Raw genomic sequence first — 26,382 nt, 5'->3', positions numbered from 1 at the left:
TCCCCAGCTTGCTGGGGGGAAAGCGGAGATGACTGGGGAAGGCAATGGCAAACCACTCCGCAAAAAGTCTGCTGTGAAAACGTTGTGAAAGCAACGTCACCCCAGAGTCGAAAACGACCGGTGCTTGCACAGGGGACCTTTCCTTTCCTTTAGAAGTTCAGGGCCAAGAGTCCACCCTTGGAATTCTGCGCTTCGAAGGGACAGATGGAATGTTGCACGCTCTGCTTTCAAAAAAAGCAGATTGTCCAGTTAGTAAAACTTTTTTTTGGGGGGGGGGATATAGAAAACAATGGGGGGGGAGAGAGAACAGCTTTGGATGGAGGGCTTCGGGAGGGTTTTTGCCTGGGATAGGAAGCGCCTTTCACCAGCTCTTTTCAGCTGGCCTGGCATATGCTCTCGACAGATTAAAAGCCATTCTCCCCGCACGGGCTCATTGTTAGCCACAATAGATTTATTCTTCCTCCCCCCAGACCCCATCTTGGCCTCCCTCCTCCTTTCCTTTCCTTCCAGATTTTCAGCTCAACTCTTCAAGCCCGTCGCCCTTTGATGTCAGGCCATACAGATCGCTGTTAACACGCTTTGTTTAACTGCAAGGCACCAGGCCTCAGGTCCGTGCGTGCCGAAGAAAACAGTTCTTCTTTCAGTATTTTCTTTCCCCTGTGCTCGCTTGTTTAACTGGATCTACTTGCATTGATAGCAAAGAATCTCAGACCTTGGGGAAAGTTTTTAAAAGGAGGTTCAAGGTAAAGGTAGTCTTCTGTGCAAGCACCAGTCGTGTCCGACTCTGGGGTGATGTCGCATCACGGCGTTTTCACGGGGGACTTTTTTTACAGGGTGGTTTGCCATTGCCCCTTGGCGCAGAGTCTTAAAGCTGCAGTACTGCAGTCCTAAGCTCTGCTCACGACCTGAGTTCGATCCCCGGCAGAAGCTGGGTTTTCAGGTAGCCGGCTTGAGGTTGACTCGGCCTTCCATCCTTCCAAGGTCAGTAAAATGAGTACCCAGCTTGCCGGGGTGGGGGGGGGGAGTGTAGATGACTGGAGAAAGCAATGGCAAACCACCCCGTAAAAAAGTCTGCCGTGAAAACGTTGTGAAAGCAACGTCACCCCAGAGTCAGAAATGACTGGTGCTTGCACAGGGGACCTTTCCTTTTTTCCTTGCCATTGTCTTCCCCGGTCATCTACACTTTCCCCCCAGCAAGCTGGGTACTCGTTTTACCAACTTCATAAGGATGGAAGGCTGAGTCAACCTTGAGCCGGCTACCTGAACCCAGCTTCTGCCGGGATCAAACTCAGGTCGTGAGCAGAGAGTTCAGACTGCAGGGCTGCAGCTTTACCACTCTGCGCCATGGGGCTCCTTAAAATGAGGTTACCTTATCGTAAATCAGGCCCCTGATCCATCAAAGTCAGTATTATCTACTCCGACCAGCTTTGGCTCTCCAGGGGCTCAGGCTGAGGTCTTCCCCATCACCTAAAACCTGATCCGTACTGGAGATGGGGATTGAACCTGGGACCTTCTGCATGTCAAGGAGATGGTCTACCACTAAGCCATGGCCCCCACCTAGCTTTTATTGGGGGAGGATTTTCATTCTTTCATTAAACTTATCCTTGAATAGCAACTCTGTCCCTGTTACCTGCTTACCATTACTGAAGATGGCAAGTCGATTCTCTTCTTGGTTGTGGCTCAAAGGATATTAGATACTGCCCGACAAACTGACTTAAATAACTCCCAAAAATGGCGCACCTTTATGGAGCCGTTTCTTAGGTTATCTCCCGTGCCCTATTTGTTTCACCTAGAAAACAATGAATACAGAAGAGTATTCTCCCTTGCGAGGTGGGGCGCCCTCCCTTCTGCAGTTACGGAGGGTAGATACAGGAAAATCCCCTATGAAGCTCGTATATGCCCTTGCTGTAACGATGGCAGAGAGTCATTAGTTCATATGACTGCAAGGTGTACAGGAAGCACCAGGAATCCCGCCTGCCTTCCATGGTTACTCCCCCTTTTTGTTGTTGTTGTTGTTCAGTCGCACAGCCGAGTCCGACTCTTTGCGACCCCATGGGCCAAGTCACGCCAGGCCCTCCAGTCTTCCACCATCCTCCAAAGTCTGCTCAAATTCGTGTTCGTTACATCAGTAACACTGTCCAGCCATCTCTTTTGCCGTCCCCTTCTTCTTTTGCCTTCTGTCTTTCCCAGCAATAGGGTCTTCTCCAGTGAATGCTCCCTTCTCATTGGGTAGCCAAAGTATTTGAGCTTCAGCTTCAGCATCTGACCTTCCAGGGAACAGTCTGGGTTGATTTCCCTTAGGATGGACTGATTGGATCTCCTTGCAGTCCAAGGGACTCTCAAGAGTCTTCTCCAGTGAGTGCTCCCTTCTCATTGGGTGGCCAAAGTATTTGAGCTCCAGCTTCAGCATCTGAGCTTCCAGGGAACAGTCTGGGTTGATTTCCCTGTGGACTGACTGATTGGATCTTCTTGCAGTCCAAGGGGCTCTCAAGAAAAAAATACGCCAACTTAAAGAACTCTTGGAGGGCAAATATCCTGCAGTTACTCTTAAAATAGCTAAATTTGGTTGGTTTGCCTTTAGGACGAGAAAATTACTAGTAGCTTAAAATGCCAGAATGCATTTGTTTTAATAGCCATTTCTGTATATTTTTCAATTCTAATAATGTTATAATACTTTTATCATGTTGTACAGATATGGATATGTACAGTTATCCCTTTTGTTTAAGTTGTGGGCTTTTGCCATAAATAAAATCTATCTATCTATCTTGTAAGTGGACAGAAAAATTCAAAAGTTCTTTTGTTGCACTTTACACATGTGTGCAACTCACAGGAGAGAAAGCAAACAGCAGTGAAGCAAGAGTACGCATTCGAAGCAAAGTGACTTTTTTGTTGCTTCCAAAATCCTCGATCAGATGTTATCCCAAAGTAGTTCTCTGGTGACATTTGGGAAGGCTGTTTTTTTAAAAATGATGTTCCATGCATAAAGCTTGGAAGTGCACTTCCATAAATCTTTATGCCTAGTTCAGCCAATTGGCAAAAAAATAAAGTTCTAGCTGCGAGTCTCTCCGGCCAAATTCCACCAAATAAGCCTCTGGTTGACACCTGAATCCCCCTCTCTGCGTGGGGGGGGGGGTGCCAGTCCTCCACCCCAGCTGCTCCGCTCGGATTATCATAACAATCACCCCCCAAATTACGCCCTATTCAGCGCACCCGCCTTTGATTGATTAACTTACAGTTTGTGTTTGAATAACCCTGGCCGCTAAAACGCCAGCGCTGTAATCTCAGAGGGATACTTAACAGGGCTGGCGTGGGGACCCTGGTCTCGCTCACACGCTCTTTCTTCTTCCGTCTGACCCCTGCCTAAGCAAGCTGGTAATTGAAGAATCCATTAGTATTCTTTTGGAAGGGCTGCGGAGGGCTCTGCATATGTTCAGGCTGCCTCAGATGGCTGGGAGGGTTGTGGGGGGGGGGGGGGAGATGATACGGGTCCCCGTGCTGGAACTGCCAACCCCCCCCCCCTTAATACTTGTTTTTGCATGCACATTTTTTCGCAGAGTGGTAAAACAGCAGTACCGCAGTACTGTGATCTGAACTCTCTGCTCACGACCTGAGTTCTATCCCAGTGGAAGCTGGTTCAGGTAGTTGGCCCAAAGTTGACTCAGCCTTCCATCCTTCCGAGGTCGGTCAAATGAGTCCCCAGCTTGCTGGGGGGAAAGTGGAGATGACTGGGGAAGGCAAGGGCAAACCACCCCGTAAAAAGTCTGCCGTGAAAACTTTGTGAAAGCAGCGTCGCCCCAGAGTTGGAAACGACTGGTGCTTGCACAGGGGACCTTTAGCTTTTCCTTTTTGATCCTTCATCACACTTCTGCTTTCTGTCTGCTGCAGTATTAAAACAAATGTCGCTGTTGCCGCTGCCTGATTTGTAAAGCGCTGATGTTTTGTAAGAATGCATGGACCGTTTCGGAACATGCGTTACTGGAACAATTCCTCTCTCCCCCGCCCCCCCAAAACTCTGGAGAGGATCACTGTTAGTTTGGAGATGAAGATGAAACTCCTTGCCTAGGGCCTTCTCGCCTTCACAGGGTTAAAGTCCCCAAGCTATCTTGTGTTGGTTTACAGTAGAACATCTTAGAGACCAACAACATTTTGGGGGAGGGGGGTGTGAGCTTTTGAGAGTCTTAAGGTGAGCTGGTTTCTGAGGACTCGAATCGAGCAGTTCCCACGCTGCTTCGGCCCAGCGAAAGCCACGACGGTTAGAACAACTTAAATGCCTTGCGCCTTTTGAATGTGAAACCTGCGGGGTAGGTTGTGAATGCCTTCTGCGGAAAAAGATAATAATCACAATGCTTGAGATGCCTCCCAAGCCCATCCCCATTCTTATTTCCAAAAAGGTTAAAACGCTTGGGGCTCTTTCGCTTGGAGAAACGTCAACTGCGGGGTGACGTGATAGAGGTTGACAAGATGATGCATGGGATGGAGAAAGTAGAGAAAGAAGTCCTTTTCTCCCTTTCTCACAGTACAAGAACTCGTGGGCATTCAATGAAATTGCTGAGCAGTCAGGTTAAAAACGGATAAAAGGAAGTCCTTCTTCACCCAAAGAGTGATTAACAGGTGGAATTCACTGCCACAGGAGGTAGTGGCGGCTACAAGCATAGCCAGCTTCAAGAGGGGATTGGATCAACATCTGGAGCAGAGGTCCATCAGTGGCTCTTAGCCACAGCTTATCATTGGAACTCTCTGTCTGGGGCAGTGATGCCTGTGGGGCATCCAGAGGGCTTCCAGTGTCCTGGCACCACTAGTGGACTTCCTGATGTGTCCTGGTTTTTCTGGACCATTGTGTGACACAAAGTGTTGGACTAGATGGATCATTGGCCTGATCCAGCATGACTTCTCTAATGTTCTTATATCTGGGGCAGTGATGCTCTGTATTCTTGGTGCTCATGGGGGGGGGGTACAGTGGGAGGGCTTCCAGTATCCTGGCCCCACTGGTGGACCTCCTGATGGCATTTGGGTTTTTTGGCCACTGTGTGACACAGAGTGTTGGATGGGCCATTGGCCTGATCCAACATGGCTCCTCTTATGTTCTTATGCTAGCCCAGGTGTGACCTCTCCTGTCCTTTGGCTTTCAGATCCAGTGGTGATCCAACAGCTCCGAAGGGCGTACAAATACTTCAAAGATTACAGGCAGGTGAGTGAGCGTTCTTCTCACCGTTCTTTGAGTTTAAAGCCTCTCTTTCTTCTTTTGGCTGAGGCTCTTCCCCCTCCTGGTCCCCTGGGGAAGGAAGGAAAAAGCTAGACCTTCCTTTGCCCAGTTCCCTAGATCTCATAGGAGACATACAAAGAAAACACCTTTAAGAGTGCTAATGTTTTAAGCACGTTTTATTTTAAGTTAAAAAGAAAACTTTAATTGTGTTTGTCTGTGTCCTCTATAAAGTTTATATATCTGCTACCTGATCTTAAATAGGTACACATACGGCCCAGCCCAACATGGCTCAGCCCAGCAAGGTCTCATTTATGTCAGATCCGGCCCTCATCACAAATGAGTTTGACACCCCTGCTCTAGTCAGCTGCCTTATGCTGAATGGACCCCCCCCCCATCTCCAAGGTCAGTATTGTCTGCTCAAACTGGCAGGAGGTCTCAGGCGAAACGGGTCTTTCCCATCACCTACTGCCCGATGCTGGGGATTGAACCTGGGACCTTCTGCACGCAAAGCATAGCAGATGCTCTGCTTCCAAGCCGCGGCCCCTCCTTGAACCTGCTGTTAAAAACAAGTTTAGGGCTGTGGAACAGGAAATCCCCCCCCCCTCCAAGAAAAAGTTTCTGCCGCTTTATCATCGGAAGTGCCACAGCTAGTTGGAAACATCAGTTTTACTTTGGCTTGTTGAAAAACACCCTGTTTACCAACTTAAGCCTTTCTTTAAAAAAAGTTCTGTCTCCCATTTCAGCCCACGGGTGGCCACGAGAGCTGGGGTTTCCATGGGCACTGTGGGCACGGAGAGTCAGGGGGGGTCTTGGTTTCTCAGTGGGGTGGCTGAACTTGGAGGATTTAGGCCACGTTTTTAAATCGTGCGGCCGCTTATTCGTGATTTCAGAACCACTTTGAGTTTTTCTTGTCTCGTTGCCCCCTGCCCCCAGTTTTTAAACATTTTTCTTAAAATAACACTCCCCAAAGATCAGACTCTAAGCTTTTTCAGGAGCAGTTCTTTAGCATGGCCAACGCCATGCTGGGAATTATTAGGAAGGGAATTGAAAACAAATCAGCCAGTATCATAGTAGCCCCTGTATAAATCAACGGCGCGACCTCATTTGGAGTACTGTGTACAATTCTGGTCACCGCACCTCAAAGAAGATATTATAGCACTGGAAAAAGTCCAGAAAAGGGCAACTAGAATGATTAAAGGGTTGGAACACTTCTCCTGTGAAGAAAGGTTAAAACGCTTGGGGCTCTTTCGCTTGGAGAAATGTCAACTGAGGGATGACATGATAGAAGTTTACAAGATGATGCATGGGATGGAGAAAGTAGAGAAAGAAGTACTTTCCTCCCTTTCTCACAATACGAGAACTCGTAGACATTCAATAAAATTGCTGAGCAGTCAGGTTAAAACGGATAAAAGGAAGTACTTCTTCACCCAAAGGGTGATTAACACATGGAATTCACTGTCACAGGAGGTGGTGGCGGCCACAAGCATAGACAGCTTCAAGAGAGGGGATTGGATAAGCAGATGGAGCAGAGGTCCATCAGTGACTTATTAGTCACAGCTTATCATTGGAACTCTCTGTCTGAGGCAGTGATGCTCTGTATTCTGGGTGCTTGGGGGGGCACAGTGGGAGGGCTTCTAGCCCCACTGATGGACCTCCTGATGGCACCTGGGGTTTTCTGGCCATTGTGTGACACAGAGTGTTGGACTGGATGGGCCATTGGCCTGATCCAACATGGCTTCTCTTATGTTCTTAATTGGGTCAGCTTGGAGGGTGGGGGGGGGGGGAGAAAAGAAAGTCAGTTTTGCAAATTACCCAGCTGCCTCAGAGTATGTTGGGAGCCAAGCCAAGCAAACTAAGTTGTCAGTTTTCTGGCTGGCAGAGAAACACTGGAGCTGATCTGTTGGGCTGGCTTGGCCTTCCCCGTTTCCCTCGGAGGACAAGTTCTTCTTGCCGGGGTTCCTGGCTGACGCGAGGAGGCCCTGGGCGGCCTGGCCAGGAGCTCACAGTGTGCCCGTTGCGGCAGCGCCACTCCACATCCCCCGTCAGCTGTCAGGGTGATAAACTCACACGCCTGACCTCTGACCCTCTGCAGCGCAAGCTGTTTTCGGTCAGAGCTCGCATTCCTGTTAATGCACGCCCAGCATGGTGGCGGTCCCGCCCGCCCCCAGCGAAGCAACGATGGGGAGGGGGGGGGAGGTCCCTTCTCAAAAGACGCTGCTCCCCGTCCTCCTTCCGCAGCTGCAGGGTGGACGGCACCTTCGGTTTTGTGTCTGTGCGGCCAGCTGGAAGCAAACTTTGGAAAGGGTTTTTTTTTTGGGGGGGGGGGGTTGTTGGCAAATAAACCTCCCATGCCACTTTCTCCTTTCGCAGCTTCTTTGGTTTTTTTAAAGCCAACTTGGTCATAAATCCACCCCAGCTTCACTTCTGTAAAACAGGAGTATCTGTTGAGCCTAAGGTGGCCAGGTTCCACACACACACACCAGTCCACTGGCGGAGGATATGGATGAGGTTGCCAGCTCTGTGTGAGAATATGAATGGAGATTTGGGGTTGGAGCCTGGGAAAGACACAGACCTCATGGGGCACAATGCCCTAGCGCCCCCCCCCCACCGTGAAGCACCCCGTTTCTCCAGGGGCTGGCCCTGTGTTGCGATCCATCTCTGCTGTAACATTAACTCTATTTACTGTTCTAGACTCTTAGTATATATTACAGGGCTGGCCAAACTGTGACTCTTTCACATGTATTGTGTGGCTTTCGAAGCCTTCACCGCCCTGTCGGCCGGCTAGGAGAAGGCATTTGTCTCTTGAAATCACTTCTCCAAGCCAAGACTGCTATCAGCGTGACTGCATATAAAGTTGCTTTCTTTGCACCTCTCTCTCCCCCAGTTTCCTCCCTCCCTCCCTCGAACCTCTGACGTTCATGTCCTGTAGCTTTCAGACATCTGACGTTTATTCTATGTGGCTCTTACATTAAGTCAGTTTGGCCACCCCTGATATATATTATACTAGCCCAATTGAGCCGCCTCTTATACCTTCTTATGATTTGTTAAATGGTATTGCTTGACTTGGTTTTTAACTGTTGTTTTATCCTCTTTTTTTAGAACGTTGTCGTCCGCCCTGAGCCCATTTTTGGGAAAGGGCGGACTAAAAATTGCCTAAATAAAATAAATAAGTAATAAAACCGATCCCTGTCGATCTGGGGATGGGATGAACTTCCAGGGGATCCCCAGTTTCCACCTGTAGGCTGGCGTCCCTAGTTGAGTCCAAGTCAAAGAAGCTTCTTTTCTTCTCCCCTCCCTCCCTGTGTTGGAAGTTCAGAGCGATAGAGGGCTGGGGGGGGTGTAGATACCCCCCCCCCCACAGGAGGCATGCACAGTTTTTAAGTCAATAAGAGAAAAACACCAGAAGTAGGCCTTGGAGTGCGACTTTCCCCTTTGTTGCAGGCAACCTGTCTCACACAGAGGCTCCGTGACTCTGTTGTAAAATTTTTATTAAATTTCCATTATGGGGAGGGGAATGGGGAACATAAAAGGGGAATTGAAGGGGGAGAGGGAAAAGGGGATCGTTGGGGGAGAGCACGTATCTTTTCCATTTACCTTTTCCTTTCATCTTATCGATTGACATTTGCTATTATTTCGTAATCTTTATAGCATTAGAATCCTAGAGTTGGAAGGGACCTCTAGGGTCATCTAGTCCAACCCCCTGCACAATGCAGGAAACTCACAAACACCTCCCCCTAAATTAACATTTATATTTACTCTTTCAATTCATCTCTTACATCATCCAAACATTTTTCCATACTTCTTCGTAGTTCACATTTTTATCTTTCTTACAATTACATCTTACAAGTCACTACTATCGCAATGTATCCTGCTGACCTCTTATCTAGTATACATGTGTCACATTGTATACATCTTATATACCAGGGGTGGCCGACGGTAGCTCTCCAGATGTTTTTTGCCTACAACTCCCGTCAGCCCCAGCCATTGGCCATGCTGGCTGGGGCTGATGGAAGTTGTAAGCAAAAAAAATCTGGAGAGCTACCGTTGACCACCCGTTATATACATTAACTTATTATTATCTCTGTGATTTTAAAGATTGTAGAAAATTTATTTTATACCCTATATTTTCATGTATTACTTAACCAATCCTATAATGGTTGCCAGGTCTTTTTATTGGCTCGTATATTGCCATCTTTTAATTTAATAGGAAGTTTGTCCGTGGCGCAGAGTGTTAAAGCTGCAGTACTGCAGTCCTAAGTTCTGCTCACGATCTGAGTTCGATCGCGGCCAAAGCTGGGTTTTCAGGTAGACGGCTCCAGGTTGGCTCAGCCTTTCATCCTTCCGAGGCGGGTAAAATGAGTAGATGACTGGGAGAGGCAATGGCAAATCACCCCGTTAAAAAGTCTGCCGTGAAAACGTTATGAAAGCATTGTCACCCCAGAGTCGGAAACGACTGGTGCTTGCACAGGGGACTACCTTTACCTTTTTATGATGGTTAATAGCCCCGTGGCACAGAGTGGTAAAGCTGCAGTACTGCAGTCGGAACCCTCTGCTCACGAACTGAGTTCGATCCCAGCGGAAGCTGGTTCAGGTAGCCAACTCCAGGTTGACTCAGCCTTCCATCCTTCTGAGGTCGGTCAAATGAGTCCCCAGCTTGCTGGGGGGAAAGTGTAAAAGACTGTGGAAGGCAGTGGCAAACCGCCCCGTAAAAAGTCTGCCGTGAAAACGTTGTGAAAGCAATGTCACCCCAGAGTCAGAAACGACTGGTGCTTGCACAGGGGACTACCTTTCCCTTTACCTTTTTATGTCCATTTCTGCAGTTTCTAGGAGCGTTTGAATAAATTCTTCTTGCTTAGGTACTAGTAAATTTCCACTGTCTCGCATACACTGTCCTTGCTGCAGGAGGCTCTGTGACTCTGGAGGGCCAACATACAGGACACAGAGGCCAAGGCCTTCCTCTGGCGTTGCCTTTCCACATGGGGATTCAGGGGTTGACTGCTCCTGTCTGTGGAGGTTCCCTTTAGCAGCCACCGATAGACTTTGCTTCCGAGCCTCACAAAGCGGCCTCCTTGGGTGTCGGGGCCCGGTCTTCAGAGCTTGCAGCGTGGCTGCTTTTGTCTTGCAGATGATTATAGAGCCGACCAGTCCAAAGCTGCTTCCCGACCCCCTGAAAGAGCCCTACTACCAGCCCCCCTACACCCTGGTCATCGAACTCACCGACGTCCTCCTGCATCCTGAGTGGTCGGTAAGTAGCTGCTGGGCCCAGAGAATCATCTGGGGCTCTTTCCCCCCTCTGGTGCAATGCTCGCGGGGGATTGACAGAGGGGGCGGGACGTCCAGGGCCGGAGTGGGTTCGGTGTGTGGGGGAAGAGGGAGCTGGTGACTAGGTGTGGGGTGGAGGCATCTGCCAAGATGGTTATAGGATGGGGGAGACTTGCCTTAGCAGTAGTCTGTGCGGAAAGGATCTCGGGGTCTTAGTGGACCCTATGCTGAACATGAGTCAATAGTGTGATGCAGCGGCTAAAAAGGCAAATGCAGTTTTGGGCTGTATGAACAGAAGTCTAGTGCCCAGATCACGTGAAGTGATGGTATCGCTTTACTCTGCTCTGGTCAGACCTCACCTGGAGTCTTGTGTTCAATTTTGGGCACCACGTTTTAAAAAGGATATAGACAAGCTGGAATGGGTCCAGAGGAGGGTGACGAAGATGGTGAGGGGTCTGGAGACCAAGTCCTATGAGGAAAGGTTGAAGGAGCTGGGCCTGTTTAGCCTGGAGAGGAGGCGGCTGAGAGGTGATAGGATCACCAAGTCCTTGAAGGGCTGTCATCTAGAGCAGGAGTAGCTATCTGGTAGCTCTCCAGATGTTTTTTGCCTACAACTCCCATCAGCCACAGCTATTGGCCATGCTGGCTGGGGTTGATGGGAGTTGTAGGCAAAAAACATCTGGAGAGCTACCGTTGGCCACCCCTGATCTATAGGATGGTGCGGAATTGTTTTCTGTGACCTCAGAAGGGGCCAGAACCAACAGGTTGAAATTAAATCAAAAGAGTTTCCGGCTCAACATGAGGAGGGGTTTGTGAGTTCCTTGCGTTGTGCAGGGGGTTGGAGGAGATGACCCTGGAGGTCCCTTCCAACTCTAGGATTCTAAAATTCTTCAGGAGGTGGTGGGCTCTCCTTCCTTGGAGGTTTTTCAACAGAGGCTAGATGGCCATCTGACAGCAATGAAGATCCTGTGAATTTAGGGGGAGGCATTTGTGAGTTTCCTGCATTGTGCAGGGGGTTGGACTAGATGACCCTGGAGGACCCTTCCAACTCTATGATTCTAAGATGGCAAACAGTCTAGACAGAGAGACTTCCCGGTCCCAGGAAGGGCTAGCTGTAATTATTTGGTGCTTAGTAAAGACAAAGGTCGGCCCTTACATGGGTGGACCAGGCTTGCCCGATCCCAGAAGATAAACAGCGTGAGCCCCGCTGAATTCTTGGGTGGGAGGCCCCAGAAGCAGCCCAGCGTTGCTACACAGAGGCAGGCGAGAGCAAACCTCTTCTGAACGTCTCCTTGCCTCGAAAACCGTACAGGGTCACCAGCACACGTCAGCCGCAATTCGGCAGGGTTTCCTGCCGCCGAGAGGGAGACAAACCCTTCCACGTGTCGTGATGCCCGGAAGCCGCCCAGAGCCAGTCCTGAGCCAATGCAGGTGTTTTGGTATCACCGTGGAGGCCGAGATCACGATGGTTGCCAGGTCTGCCTTTGTTATCTTCAGCAGATCAGGCCGCTGGCACCGTACCTATCCCTCCAGGAGCTGGCTACAGTGATCCACGCAATGGTCACTTCCAGACTAGACTACTGTAACTCGCTCTACGCTAGCTTACCCTCAAGACTGATCCGGAAACTGCAGCGGGTGCAGAATTAGGCGGCTCGCCTGCTGACTGCGCCGCCTTTACGGGTCAGCGTTCGGCCGGCACTCCGCAGTCTGCACTGGCTGCCCATCGAGTACCAGATCCACTTCGAGGTTCTAGTGCTAACATTTAAAGCCTCACGCGGCCTGGGACCAACGTACCTGACTGTATGTGATGTCAAGACAGTGTGCGATTGCAATAAAAAAGGCCAACACCATGCTGGGAATTATTAGGAAGGGAATTGAAAACAAATCAGCCAGTATCAAAATGCCCCTGTGTAAATCGATGGTGCGGTCTCATTTGGAGTACTGTGTGCAGTTCTGGTCGCCGCACCTCAAAAAGGATATTCTAGCATTGGAGAAAGTCCAGGAAAGGGCAACTAGAATGATTAAAGGGCTGGAGCACTTTCCCTATGAAGAAAGGTTGAAACGCTTGGGGCTCTTGAGCTTGGAGAAACGACGACTGCGGGGTGACATGATAGAGGTTTACAAGATTATGCATGGGATGGAGAAAGTAGAGAAAGAAGTCCTTTTCTCCCTTTCTCACCATACGAGAACTCGTGGGCATTCGATGAAATTGCTGAGCAGACGGGTTAAAACGGATAAAAGGAAGTCCTTCTTCACCCAAAGGGTGATTAACATGTGGAATTCACTGCCCCAGGAGGTGGCAGCGGCCACAAGTATAGCCACCTTCAAGAGGGGTTTAGATAAAAATATGGAGCAGAGGTCCATCAGTGGCTATTAGCCACAGTGTGTGTGTGTATATAATTTTTTTTTTGCCACTGTGTGACACAGAATGTTGGACTGGATGGGCCATTGCCTGATCCAACAGGGCTTCTCTTATGTTCTTATGACCGTCTCTTTCCATACATGCCCAGGGGGTTGTTACGTTCGGCCTTCCCACATCAGTTGGCCGTCCCCAGCCCAAGAGATGCCCGCCTCGCCTCAACTAGGGTCAGGGCTTTTTCAGTCCTGGCCCCGACCTGGTGGAATCAGCTCCCTATGGATATCCGGGCCCTACCTGGCTTATTCGCCTTCCGTAGGGCCTGTAAAACGGAGCTGTTCCGCCAGGCTTTTAGCCGAGGCTGCGGGCGTCTCTTCTTGATCTGGTTGGCCTCCCCGGCCAGCACTGTCACCTGTGCTGGGAACTGGAATAAAAACTGCCATCCCTGTTGAGATATCATGACGTGAGATGGCTCGGCTGGGCAGTATGTGATGTCATGGAAATCGGGGTGCCATCGAGTTGTCTGTTTATAAAATGTTTTTATTGTATTTTATTGTTTTATTATATGTTGTCCTCCGCCCTGAGCCCGACGGGGAATGGGCGGAATGGAAATTTACTAAAATAAAATAACTGCAGAGGGAGAGGATTGGCGGCTTCGGGTACAAACGGGTCGGTGGCAGGGAGCTTCTGGGATCTGACTCGGTTGGCTGGCAGGGTGGTTCTCTCCCCACAGCCGCTGCCTTCCCCCCCCCCCCCAGGGGAGCAAAAGCTTTCTTGGTGCCCAGCGCTCCAGCCGATCAGCTGTGGGGAAGAATAACTCTTCTCTCTGCATTGTTGTTTGTGTCTGCTCCTCTCCTCCCACCCCCCACCCCCCGCCTGGCTTCCCTTTCTGTTGTCCTCAGCTAGTGACCGGCTGGCGCTTCAAGAAGAGGCCGGGCATCGACAACCTGTTCCAGCAGTTGGCACCGCTCTACGAAATCGTCATCTTCACCTCCGAGACGGGCATGGTGCGTGCGCAGGGAGGGGAGCGACCATGTGCCCTGGCCAGTTGCGGTCCTGCCGTTTCAGCCCCGTGCATCTTGTCTGGGGGTGGGAAGAAGGCAGAGGTCCCCATGACCAAGTGGGGAAGGGAGTGGGTGCGAATAAGGCCCATTAGTCCAGCAAGTTTTGCCTCTGGCTGCCCAAAGACGTGAAGAAGAGAGCAGGGGGCAGGAGGCGGAAGACGCTGGCGGAGGGTGCGCTTTGCATGGCATCCCAGGTCCTGAGTCAGTCGTGCCAGTGTAGTCCTAGTGTCAGACTAGGGTCTTGGAGACCCAGGTTCGAATCTCCACCGTTCCATGGAATCTTTGCCCATAAGGGGATGTGCAACGCATGTCTGAACGCCAGTGTGGTGCAGTGGTTAGAGCGTTGGACTAGGAACTGGGAGACCCAGGGTGCATTCACGCTACACTAACTAATGCGTTTTACATCTGGATTTTTGCTACTCTTACACAGCAAAACTCCGGATGTAAAACACATTAGTTAATGTAGTGTGAATGCAGGTTTGAATCCCCACTTCTGCCATGGAAACCTGCTGGGTGACCTTGGGCCAGAGAGCCCTGCGATCGAGTTCTCAAAATCTTCTGGGTGTCCCTGGGCTAAAGGAGGCTAGGCTAAACCCCACCAGAGCAAGAGCCTTCTCGGTTGCGGCCCCAATACTTTATCGCAGTTCCTCAGGGCCTGCAAGACGGAACTGTTTCGGATGGCATAGAACATCTCAGGGGCCGCCACATCTGGATCCATAGCACTTTTAGTACTAACTGCCCAGGATCTGTGCGCTTGAGGAAGAAAATATTATACAATCTGCCCGAAGCAGCACCGTTGTCCTTTATCTGATTGTTTTATTGTTTTAATATTGGTTTGTTTACTGTCTGTTTGATGCTCTTAGCCGCCTGGAGTCTGTATGGAATGGGCGGGATATAAATACAATGCAAATAAATGAATAAAAAATAGCTCTCACAGGAGTTGTCCTTGAAAGGGAAGCTTCTGTGAGAGCTCTCTCAGCCCCACCCACCTCACAGGGTGTCTGTTGTGGGGGAGGAAGGGAAAGCCACGCTGAGAGAAGGGCAGGGTATAAATCTGCAGTCTTCTTCATGGACTGACAGTCTGATTCAGTAGAAGGCAGACTTTCATCTGGGCATGAGGAAAACTTGCTTCTCCTTCTGCCATCAATGCGGCTGGGGGTGGGTCTGCGCCCCCCTCAGTTCTACCCAGTTTGGTGTAGTGGTGAAGTGCACAAACTCCTATCTGGGAGAACCAGGTTTGATTCCCCACTCCTCCACTGGAATGATCTTGGGTCAGCCACAGCTTTTGTAGGAGCTGTCCTTGAAAGGGCAGCTGCTGTGAGAGCTCTCTCAACAACAACAACAAATTTTATTTGTATCCCGCCCTCCCCGCCGGAGCAGGCTCAGGGCGGCTAACAACATGGTTCAGAGTTAAATTATACAAGTAAATAAAACTACATTAAACATTATCAGCATTTAGTTAAAATCTGGTTAAGCTTTAAAATTAAATTAGTTAATTTTTAAAAGTGCTAGTGCTATGTTTACTTTTTCTGATGGCGGTTTCCTTCGCAATTTCCATTTTCATCAGGGAAGGCCAGTCTGAAGAGGAAGGTCTTGCAGGCCCTGCTGAACTGTTCTAGGTCCCGCAGGGCCCGCATTTCCTCTGGAAGTTGGTTCCATAGGCTCGGGGCTATAGAGGAGAAGGCCCGGTTACGGGTGCTTTGCAGCTTCACCTCTCTCGGTCCGGGGATAGTCAGCAGGTTTTTCCCGGCTGACCTCAGTGCTCTCTGGGGTTCATATGAGGAGAGACGGTCCCTAAGGTAGACAGGTCCTCGACCATATAGGGCTTTAAAGGTAATGACCAGCACTTTGTAACGAACCCGGTATGTAACTGGCAGCCAGTGCAGTTCGCGCAGCCCAGGCTGTATGTGCTCCCATTTAGGGAGTCCCAGCAACAGTCTAGCCGCTGCGTTCTGCACCAGCTGCAGCTTCCGGGTTCGGCACAGAGGCAGCCCCATGTAGAGGGCATTACAGTAATCCAGTCTCGAGGTGACCGTTGCATGAAGCACCATTGCCAGATCTTGGCGCTCTAGGAAGGGAGCCAACTGCTTTGCCCGCCTTAGATGGAAAAAGGCTGACTTGGCAGTGGCTGCAATCTGGGCCTCCATTGATAATGCAGGCTCCAGTAAAACTCCAGTAAAACACCCGCCTCACAGGGTGTCTGTTGTGGGGGGAGGAAGGGAAAGAAGATTGTAACCAATCTGAGACACTGTCCTTGAAAGGGCAGCTGCTGGGACAGCCCTCTCAGCCCCACCCACCTCACAGGGTGTCTGTTGTGGGGGGAGAAGATATAGGAGATTGTAAGCCGCTCTGAGTCTGATTCAGAGAGAAGGGTGAGGTATAAATCTGCCGTCGTCTTCTTCTTTGGTTTCCCACTGGGGAATCAAAGTAAACAAACAAACAAAAATACCAGTTGAGCACATTTGTATATAGAAGTGAAGAAGAGATTGGATTTATCCCCCACCCTTCACTACCCGAAGGAATCCCAGAGCGGCTCACGATCTCCATTTCCTTCCCCTCCCCACAACAGGACACCCTGGGAGGCAGGTGCAGCTGAGAGAGCACCGAGAAAACTGCTCTTGAGAGGAACAGCTCTCGAGAGAAACTGTGACTGACTGAAGGTGACTCCAGCAGGTGCAGGTGGAGGAGCGGGGAATCAAGCCCGGTTCTCCCAGATTAGAGTCTGCGCTCCTAACCACTACACGAAACAAATACGTGCTGGGAATTCTCTTTCACTGAGATTTCCACTTCCCAGATGTTTCCAAGGGCATCTCCAGAACCATGAGGGCTAGAACCTTAGGGCTTGATAATAATTATTTTTTTAAAAAGCAGAATGGGAGATTCCGCCCCGCCCCCCCCCCCCCCCCCCCCATGCTAACTTCCCAGGACTTGCTGTATACGAGGCCAAACCGAATGCTCTGTTCCTTGCCCCCCTCCCCTCCCCAGGCACTTGAAAAGGAGCCGCGGGATTTGGTGCTGCAGAAGAATGGGAGCTGAGCGCTGTTGGGCAGGGCTTTGTACCTGCTGGCTCAGCCCCTCCTCCCCTCCCCTGCTCCTTTCTCAGGCTTGAGTGGCGGGAGGGGGGAGTCCCCAAGGGGAGCGTGCCAAGGCTCATCTGAATATGTATGGGGGGTCCTGCCAGCTCCCCTTTCAGCCTTTTGAATCAGGGCTATTGCTGTGCTAATTGAGTGGGCCTGGCCGTGGTGGGGGAGAGAAGACGGCACAGGCAGGCGCACCCCTCTGGCTTGTTTGTTCTTCTCTAGCCCTTTGGTGACTTGTGCGGAGAACCAAGCCCAGGGCAGCATCCGCTTCGCTGAGAGGGCCAGCTTCTGCCAGTAGCAGGAGAGGGACCCTGGACCGGACCATGGGGGAAGGGCCCCCGTGGCTGAGCGGTAGAGCATCTGCTTGGCATGCGCAAGGTCCCGGGTTCAATCCCCACCATCGCCAGTTGGAAGGACCAGGCAGGGGGTAATGGGAAAGACCTCAGCCTGAGACCCTGGAGAGCCATGAAGTGGGGCTGTGGCTCAGTGGTACAGCATCTGTTTGGCATGCAGAAGGTCCCAGGTTCAATCCCCAGCATCTCCAGTAAAAAGGACCAGGCAGGGGGTAATGGGAAAGACCTCAGCCGGAGAGCCATGTAGTGGGGCTGTGGCTCAGTGGCAGAGCCTCTGCTTGGCATGCAGAAGGTCCCAGGTTCAATCCCCAGCATCTCCAGTTGGAAGGACCAGGCAGGAGGGGATGGGAAAGACCTCAGCCTGAGACCCTGGAGAGCCATGAATGGGGCTGTGGCTCAGTGATAGAGGCTCTGCTTGGCATGCAGAAGGTCCCAGGTTCAATCCCTGGCATCTCAGTGAAAAGGACCAGGCAGGAGGGGATGGGAAAGACCTCAGCCTGAGGCCCTGGAGAGCCATGAAGTGGGGCTGTGGTTCAGTGGCAAAGCCTCTGCTTGGCATGCAGAAGGTCCCCGGTTCAATCCCCACCATCTCCAGTAAAAAGGACCAGGCAGGGAGTGATGAGAAAGACCTCTCTGCATGAGACCCTGGAGAGCTACAGCTAGTCTGAGCAGACAATACTGACCTTCACGGACTGATGGTTTGGTTCAGTATACGTGCCTTGCTGTTCCATCCCACACACAGCGATAGGACACACACACACACACCCCGTTCGCTGTGGCAGGGGAAGGCTGTATGCATGGGGGGGAGTGGGGAGCGCCTGCCACCTTTCCTGGAAAGGATCAGAAGGATCCAGCCCAGCACAAGATCCTTTTGACCCTTCCCTTCACCACTTGCCCGAGACCAGCCCTTCTCAGCAGCTGTACCAAACTAGAAGGGACTTTGGCTGTTAATCCTGCTTGCCTTTATTTACCGAATCCGCAGTCCGCCTTTCTCTTGCCTTGGGCCTACAGGGCCACCGTAAGTCAGCTGCGACTCGACAGCAGTTTCCACCGCCGCCACGGGTGCTCACGGCTGCCCGCCTGCGCATGTCGTAGCCTCCCTCTCGGCGTGCGCTTGGAGGAACGCTAGGAATGTTTCTAAGTGCCACAAGTAACGCCAGCCCTCCTCTTCTCTTCCAGACTGCCTTCCCCCTCATCGACAGCGTAGACCCGCACGGGTTCATCTCCTACCGGCTTTTCCGCGACGCCACCCGTTACATGGAGGGGCACCACGTTAAGGTATTAACCCCGGCGGCTGGCAATGAGAGGAGTAGCTTGTGGGGTGCGAGGGTCACCGGGCGACTTTGAACAGCGTATGAAATTAAGTCAGCTACGCCGGTCGTATTTGAGAAGTCCCATTTAATCCTGATTTAAAGTACGCTTCTCCCTGTTCATTGGTCTGTAAGTCAGAGCAAGGGACATGTTAGTTCCGGCCTTTCTGGACGGATAAAAGTATCGGTGCGTTGACGGACATGTTAGCCAAGTGTCCGCTTCTCTCTCTCTTTCTCCGATCCGGCATGGTGGCTGAACCTTCGCGAATAGCTGGCTTGGTCGGCATGCCTTTGCCAAAGTTTGGGTTTAAAGCGGGTGTCGGACTCATTTGTTACGAGGGCCGGATCTGACATAAACGAGACCTTGTCGGGCCGGGCCATGTCCGGTTGGGCCGGGCCATGTGTGTACGTATTTAAAGATTAGGTAGCAGCGCTATAAACTTTATAAAGGAGAGAGCCTGGAAAAACAAGCTCTTCCTCCCACCTTCCTTCCCAAGGGAGGAGCCTCAGCCAATGGCGAAAATTGAGGCTTTGCTCTGTCGCTCCTGTGCGATTGAGTGAGCCTTGCAAAGCAAGCTGTGACGCAGAAGGAAGCAAGAGAGAGGGAGAAGGAAGCAGATGACAGCCAGTTGCTTGTGGGCCTGATAGGAGCCCTCAGGGGGGGGGGCCTGATTTGGCCCCCAGGCTGCATTTTTGCCCATGGGCTGAATACCTTCAAAGCCCTTTATGGCTTACCTGAGGGACTGTCTGCCCCCACACGTTCCCCAGAAGGTACTAAGATCAGGAACTCAACGTCTTTTAGTGATCCCTGGGCCAAGAGAGGCGAGGCTGACGGCTACCAGGGGTCGCGCCTCCCTTCTCAGTAGCGGCTCCCCACCCATGGAACCAGCTGCCGGAAGAGGTTAGAGCCTTGTGGGACCTCACTCAGTTCCACAAGGCCTGTAAGACCCCACTCTTCCGGCTGGCTTTCGGCTGGCTTTGAGATCGCGGCAGCCGGAGGAATCCAGGGGATGCTGATGCCATCGGATCTGAACAGCATCAGAATGTTACTCGTGGGGATCAGAGCTTCTCAGCCCTCTCGCCTGCCTGCACAGGACGTACGGCGAGGAGGCAGGGACGCCAGATGCGGCCTGCCTCCCGTTCCTCAGCCCAAGTCCCCCCCCCCCCCCTTGCCCTCCACAATAGAGGCTGGGATGTCTTTGCTGTGAGCCTTCTGTCTGTCTTCCCTCCCCTCCTTCTCTTCACCTCCCATCTGCTGCCCCGGAGCCAGTAGGGTGTCCTTTTCTCTCAATGGCTGGGGCTTGTGGGCTCTGTGTCCTGATTGATCTCAAGGCTTTGTGTGTGCATGTGCGTGTCCCTGTGTTAAGCAAAAGGTGGCGGGGGGGGGGGGAGAAGGGGACATGGGGTCCTTGCCTCCTGGGGGGAGTGTTTCGGCCGCTCTTCGCACTGTAATCAGCAGTCCCCTCTCATTTTCTGAAATGCTTGATGTGGGACTGCGGTGGGGGGAACGGGTTGATTTATTCTATTTCATCCGATAAAATTGATTCGCACTTCAACAGGGCCTTGGCAGGGCTTGCCCCCTCTGCTGGTGGATTTTAGAAGTGACATTTCTCCCATCACCACAGAGGAAGAAAGGAGCCTAATGCCGCCACAACAGTGTTACTTTGTTCCAGTACTGCGGGGGGCTACCATTGAAAAGGCCCTGTCTCACCCATTTGTGAGTGCCGGACTCTAATCCGGAGAACAGGGTTTGATTCCACATGCAGCCAGCTGGATGACCTTGGGTCAGTCACAGTTCTCTCAGAGCGTTTCCTCTGAAGAGCCGTTCTCTCACTCAGCCCCTCCTACCTCTCAGGGTGTCTGTTGTGGGGAGGTGAAGGCGGTTGTAAGCTGCTCCAAGACTCCTTCGGGTACTGAAGGGTGGGGTATTAGACCAACTTTTCTTCATCTAGTGGGCACACGATGGAGGGCCTTTTTGGTGGAAGCCCCACAATTATGGCCCAACCTGCCCAGGGAAGTGTGCTTGGCCCCCTCAGTGTCAGTCTTCAGAGCAAAATTGATCCCAGTGGCACCTTTAAGACCAACAGAGTCTGGGTCTCAAAACCTGTTGACAGTTCCCAGCATCAGAGAAGTGAGGCTTAAATCAGCTAGAGCCAGGGCCTTTTCCGTTGCTGCCTCTAGCTGCTGGAATTAACTGCCAGAGGAGGTCAGGGCCTGCGAGAGCTTCCACAGTTCCGCAGGGCCTGCAAAACGGCACTCTTCCGCCATGCATTCTCATAAAGGTAACATCTATAGCAACGGAACAGGCCCGTAAATATGACTTATGGATCTATCTCACCATGCTATGGCACCCGGCTCCTTTTTCGAACACCTAATATCGATCGGCTAGCTATTGCCATTATTAGAATTTTAACGGCTGTTTGAAATTACTGTATTGGCACCTGCTGATGTCTTTAGTAATTGCTCTTACGTTTTTATGTTTGTATTGCTGTTTTATTTTGTCAGGCCATGTCAGTCTCTGATTGCTTGACCCCTAATCTGTGAGCCTTCGGCAGGGAGGGCACAATACAAGTTAATTAAGTAAATAAATAATAAATAAATTCCGGGCAGAAGCTTTGCCCCGCTCGCGTTCTCTCGCCTGCCTCTGAGCTTCCTCCTCCTCTTCCTCTTCCTAGGACATCTCCTGCTTGAACAGAGACCCTGCCAAGGTGGTGGTGGTGGACTGCAAGAAGGAAGCCTTCCGCCTGCAGCCCTTCAACGGCATGGCCCTGAAGAAGTGGGACGGGAACTCGGACGACCGGACGCTCTTTGACCTCGCTGCCTTTCTGAAGAGTAAGGAGAAGGGGCAGCCCGCTGGAGAATCCCACATCCCGACAGTTCTACCCAGAAGGCTGTACGGCCTTGATGGGGCCACCTTCTGAGCCTCCCCACTCCGGTCGCAGAAGCGCCGGTTATGAGTCCCAGGGTGCTTTCGCTCTCTGTTTTTTAGACGTTGCAGCTTTCTAGTCCTTCTGTTTATAATGCTTGGTCAGGGGTAGCCTGGTGGAATCTCAGAGGCCAAAGTGGGAACTGAGAGGCGCTTCCCTAAGCAAGGACAGGGCTGGAGAGATTGCGTCTCATTCCTCCCCGTGGCCGACACAAAAAATTAAGCCAAGCCAACCCCAGAATTGTGCGTGTTGGGTTTTTGGCATAACTCAGGCTGCAGAAACAGTTTGGATGCCCCCAGTCCTGCCACGACGATGTCCTGAAATGTAGATTCTCCAGATGTTAAGGTTGCCAGCCTCCAAGTGGTATGGAGAAGAACTCAAGGTTTCCGTGATTAACTGAGAAATGTTGACTGCTGTACGATTGGAGCATTTGCTGAGAAATGTTGACTGCTGTACGATTGGAGCATTTGCTGAGAAATGTTGACTGCTGTGCGACTGGAGAATTTGCTGAGAAATGTTGACTGCTGTACGATTGGAGAATTTACAGTTGAACCCTATGGAAGTGATGAGAACTGTATAAGGTGAATGGATCTTTTGGGAGATGGAGTTTACATGAGTTTGTTTATGAGCTTGTGAATCCTTGTACCGGGGGGGGGAGGGGGGTCCAGTTTTATGTTCTGTTCCGTATTGTGAGAGCGTTGTTAGTGAGACTTTGTAATAATATTAATATTTATAAGTTTCCTTTCAAGGTATGTTATTGTGTAGGGGCTGGTTAATCACGGAAATCCTGGGTTTCTCTCCGCGCCGTTATGCACCATGATTCTCTGTGGTGGTGGGCTGGAGATCTCCTGGGATTATTACTGATCTCCTCGCAACAGAGATGGGTCCACCTGGAGAAGATGGCCACTTTGGAGGGTAGCACTGAACCCCACCGAAGTCTCTCCTTTCCTCAGGCTCCGCCCCCCCCCAAAACCTCCAGGTGTTTCCCAAACCGGCTGACGTATACCAGCTCTCCGCTTGCAAAATATCCACCAAAAACATCAACAAATTTCACACTTTATAACAAAAACCTATATATATATATATATATATATATATATATATATATATATATATCACGGGCTGCCTGCTGCCTCCCTTTCCCAGTTTACTTCACCCCAGTAACGCCGCTCCTTTATGTTAGCAAGACTCAATGTTCTACCCTCAGTGGTATTGTCTGGGAGGTTTGCCAACATCCCTAGTCAGGATAGAGTCTGTCCATGTAATGGAAGGCACCTCGAAACGGTCACCCATGTTTTACTTCATTGTGATTTCTATGGGGAAGTGCGGGACGGCATAATCAAACCTAGTCTGTCTAATTTTTATGGATGACCTGAAGCGAAGCTAGGGTTTTTTTCTACTATCTGACAGATGTTCCCATATCACAAGCCTGGTGCAAAGTACCTTTTGGCTGCCGTAACAACCAGGGAGCAAAAGACTAGCTCCCCCTTCTTCATGTTTGACTGGTTTTTATAGCTGAAACGCCATGTAAATTTGCTACGCTGCACTTTTTATTTCTATGCCAATAAAGGTATTTGTAATTTGTACTGTCCAAATAAGCTTAAACCATGCAGCAGACAGTATACACCTGTATTTGATGCGTGGCTTAAGCTTATAGGGCGACGAGCAAAGGATGGGTGCTTTCAATGCTGATATGGAAAGTAATTAACAGCGGCATCCCGTAGATCATGGATAGGCATTAGAGGAATCCCAGGTAAGTGATCATCCTAGAAGGAATTCTGCTATTTAATTGTTTTAAGTGTATCCAGTCCGTGTTAAGATTTTTTTGGTGCAGGTTATTTTATAGATTAATACAGAGGAATGTTATGAATTCTAGCACTACTGGACCAATCGAACTTTATAAAGGAACATAAGTAAAGGTCCCTAGAAGAAGGATTTTCATCCGAAACGGTTTCTATAATTGTACCGGTACTTTCGTTGGACTGGTTTCAAAATATGCATAATTGTGGATCTTTTGCCTTATTTGGACTGTAGTTGCAACGAACTATGGATATGGTTTACCCCACGGTATTCTTGTTGCATTGAGAGCCAGTTTGGTGTAGTGGTTAAGTGCGCGGACTCTTATCTGGGAGAACCGGGTTTGATTCCCCACTCCTCCACTTGCACCTGTTGGGATGGCCTTGGGTCAGCCGTAGCTCTGGCATAGGTTGTCCTTGAAAGGGCAGCTGCTGTGAGAGCCCTCTCCAGCCGCACCCACCTCACAAGGTGTCTGTTGTGGGGGAAGAAGGTAAAGGAGATTGTGAGCTGCTCTGAATCTCGGATTCATAGAGAAGGGCGGGGTATAAATCTGCAGTTGTCTTCTTCAAGACCGGAGAGTCAGTTTGGTGTAGTGGCTAAGTGTGCGGACTTTTATCTAAGAGAACCGGATTTGATTCCCCACTCCTCCACTTGCACCTGCTGGAATGGTCTTGCGTCAGCCATAGCTCTGGCAGAGGTTGTCCTTGAAAGGGCAGCTTCTGAGAGCGCTCTCTCAACCCCACCCACCTCACAGGGTGTCTGTTGTGGGGGGGTGGAAGGGAAAGGAGATTGTGAGCCGCTCTGAGAGTCTTCAGAGTGGAGGGCGGGATATAAATCCAATATCTTCATCTATCTCACAGGGTGTCTGTTGAGGGGGAGGAAGGGAAAGGAGATTGTGAGCCGCTCTGAGACTCTTCGGAGTGGAGGGCGGGATATAAATCCAGTATCTTCTTCATTGTATATGATAATGATTTTTTGTTACAAAGTGTGGAATTTGGTGATGTTTTTGGCGGATCTTTCGCAAGCGGACAGCTGGCACACATTAGCGGCTTTTCCCCCTCCGCAGTCCCAGTTCTCCTGTGATTTCCCACACCAGAGCTGGCCCCCCTGAGCCTCCTGCAGGGCTGGTGCCGTTGAGCAGTCCTGAACACTTCCCTGCTCTTTACTCAACAGCCATTGCCTTGAGCGGGGTGGACGATGTCCGGTCAGTGCTGGAGAATTACTCCATGGAAGACGACCCGCTGGAAGCTTTTAAGCAAAGGCAGTCCCAGCTGGAGCAGGTAAGCGGGGGGCAGGGGAGTCCCTTCCTGCCGGAACTCAGGGGGGAGGGCGGGTTGGAGCAGACCAAAGGGGTCTCCGAAACGCCCCATTGGCTGCAGGGCACTGAGGTCTCTGGGCAGGATCGTCTTTCCCGGATCTAGCCCAGGGGCGTCGCTGGACACAGCTGCGTCGTGCAGAGACCGAGTTCTGGGCGCAGAGAGCCAGGCGGCCTGCCAGGAGCGGGTCGAAAGGCCTGAGCTTGGAGTCGTTGGCACTCTTTAACGCTGCTTAGTGATGGGCAGGCCTGAAGTGCTTCCTCCGCTGCTGCGTTAGCGCAGCGGTGTTCACGTCAGCCCTGCAAGGCGGGCCGAGGCTGTCTCAGCAGCTGAAAGGGAAGGGGGGAAAGGTGGCGGCTGCTCCAAAGCCTGTTCGGGGGTTGGTGGGACGGGGCTAGAGCCAGAACGGGCCTCCTGAACCTGCAACTCCTTGACCCAGCTCTTCCCTGGTTCTCTCTCCGCGTCGCCTGGCCCACCCCAGCTCAAGGCGGGTGACAATCACTCGGTCTCTGGAGCCACCAGCCCAGGAGCGGGGGGGTTCCCGGGATCTGCTAGAGACTCGGGGTCTGGGTCTCCTGCTTGGCTGCAGGGGAGTCTCTGAACACGTGCAGAGTGCCCCCGGGGAGGGAGGTGCCTGGGGTCTGCACTGTGGGTGAGGCCAGGCTCTCCGTGTGCCTCTTTCTCAGGAGGAGCAGCGGCGTCTCTCGGACCTCTCCCAGCACAAGAAGCAGCAGATGTTTTTGGGCTCCCTGGCGAGCCGGCTGTGGCCCCGCTCCAAGCAGCAGTGACGCGGTGGACGCCCTCCGGCCCAGCCTCGCCCGCCAAAATGGACTCTGGGCTGCTGAAGCCCCGTCTGGAGAGGATCCTGTCCTTTGGAGGAAGACGGTTCCCCGGGGAGGGGCCCAGGGCTCTGGCCAAAGACGGTCCACACTGAAGGGGGGAGGGAGCGTGTCAAGGCCCGGAGAGCTGCGTCTGGACCGGAGCCCTTTTCCGAACCTTCCGGAGGGAGAGCCCTGTGGGGGCAGAACCGAGGGAAGCCTTCTCTTTGGAGCCGGGGAGGGAGGGAGGGGGGGGGATTACTCCCAGGTCTGTCTTTTCACGTCTGTATCATGTTCCCTTCAGACTCCGGGCCAAGCGCAAACTAATGTTGGATGTGCTCTGAAATAAAGGATGATCTTTCTAGGGACGGCTTCCTTCCGTCAGAGTCAGCCTCTGTTTCCGGGCGGGGGGCAGGGGGGCCTTCTCGGTGTGTACCAAGAGATGGCAGAACGGGGGGGGGGTTGGTTTTCGAGCCTTTGCACTCGCTGTCATAGATGAAAAGCTGCCTTGGCGAGGGTTGGCGTTTCCAGGGCATCTGAGAGTGAAACAGAGCCCCCCCCCACACACACACACACACATTTTGGTGGAAGGAGAGCCAGTCTTCATCCTGTATCCAGAGTCGGATGTCAACAGGAAAGTCAGCCAGCTGGGAGACTGGGAAGGGGGTGGAAGGAGGAGAAACCTTTGTAGAGGGGAGCGCTACGCAGGGGGGGAGGGAGAGCTGACAAAGAGAACTTTTTCTTCCCTCTCCTGAAATACTAGAACTGCCGAAGGGCAGGAGGTTCGGAGCAGACAAAAGGAAATACTTCTTTACGCAGAGCGTGATTCAAGTGTGGAATGGGCTGCCAGAGGATGTAACGATGGCTGCAAGAACAGGCTGCTTTAAAAGAGGATT

General features: G+C 51.5%; 1 protein-coding gene across 1 annotated transcript in view; it reads left to right on the top strand.

Annotated features, from left to right (window-relative positions):
* The window catches only part of TIMM50 (translocase of inner mitochondrial membrane 50), a 62,259-nt gene extending 36,405 nt beyond the window's left edge, over window positions 1–25,854 (top strand). Inside the window, exons 5-11 of the mRNA XM_060257619.1 lie at window positions 5,130–5,188; window positions 10,329–10,448; window positions 13,724–13,828; window positions 18,498–18,596; window positions 21,304–21,460; window positions 24,526–24,632; window positions 25,355–25,854. Of these exons, the coding sequence (XP_060113602.1) occupies window positions 5,130–5,188; window positions 10,329–10,448; window positions 13,724–13,828; window positions 18,498–18,596; window positions 21,304–21,460; window positions 24,526–24,632; window positions 25,355–25,456 (749 nt within the window). The 3' untranslated portion in view covers window positions 25,457–25,854. The remainder of the gene's footprint in view (window positions 1–5,129; window positions 5,189–10,328; window positions 10,449–13,723; window positions 13,829–18,497; window positions 18,597–21,303; window positions 21,461–24,525; window positions 24,633–25,354) is intronic.
* The last annotated feature ends 528 nt before the right edge of the window (window positions 25,855–26,382 follow it).

The sequence above is a fragment of the Heteronotia binoei genome, chromosome 17, assembly GCF_032191835.1.
Source record: "Heteronotia binoei isolate CCM8104 ecotype False Entrance Well chromosome 17, APGP_CSIRO_Hbin_v1, whole genome shotgun sequence".
Taxonomy (NCBI): Eukaryota; Metazoa; Chordata; class Lepidosauria; order Squamata; family Gekkonidae; genus Heteronotia; species Heteronotia binoei.
Note: the sequence above shows the minus strand (reverse complement) of the source record. Positions and strands in the feature narration are given on the sequence as shown.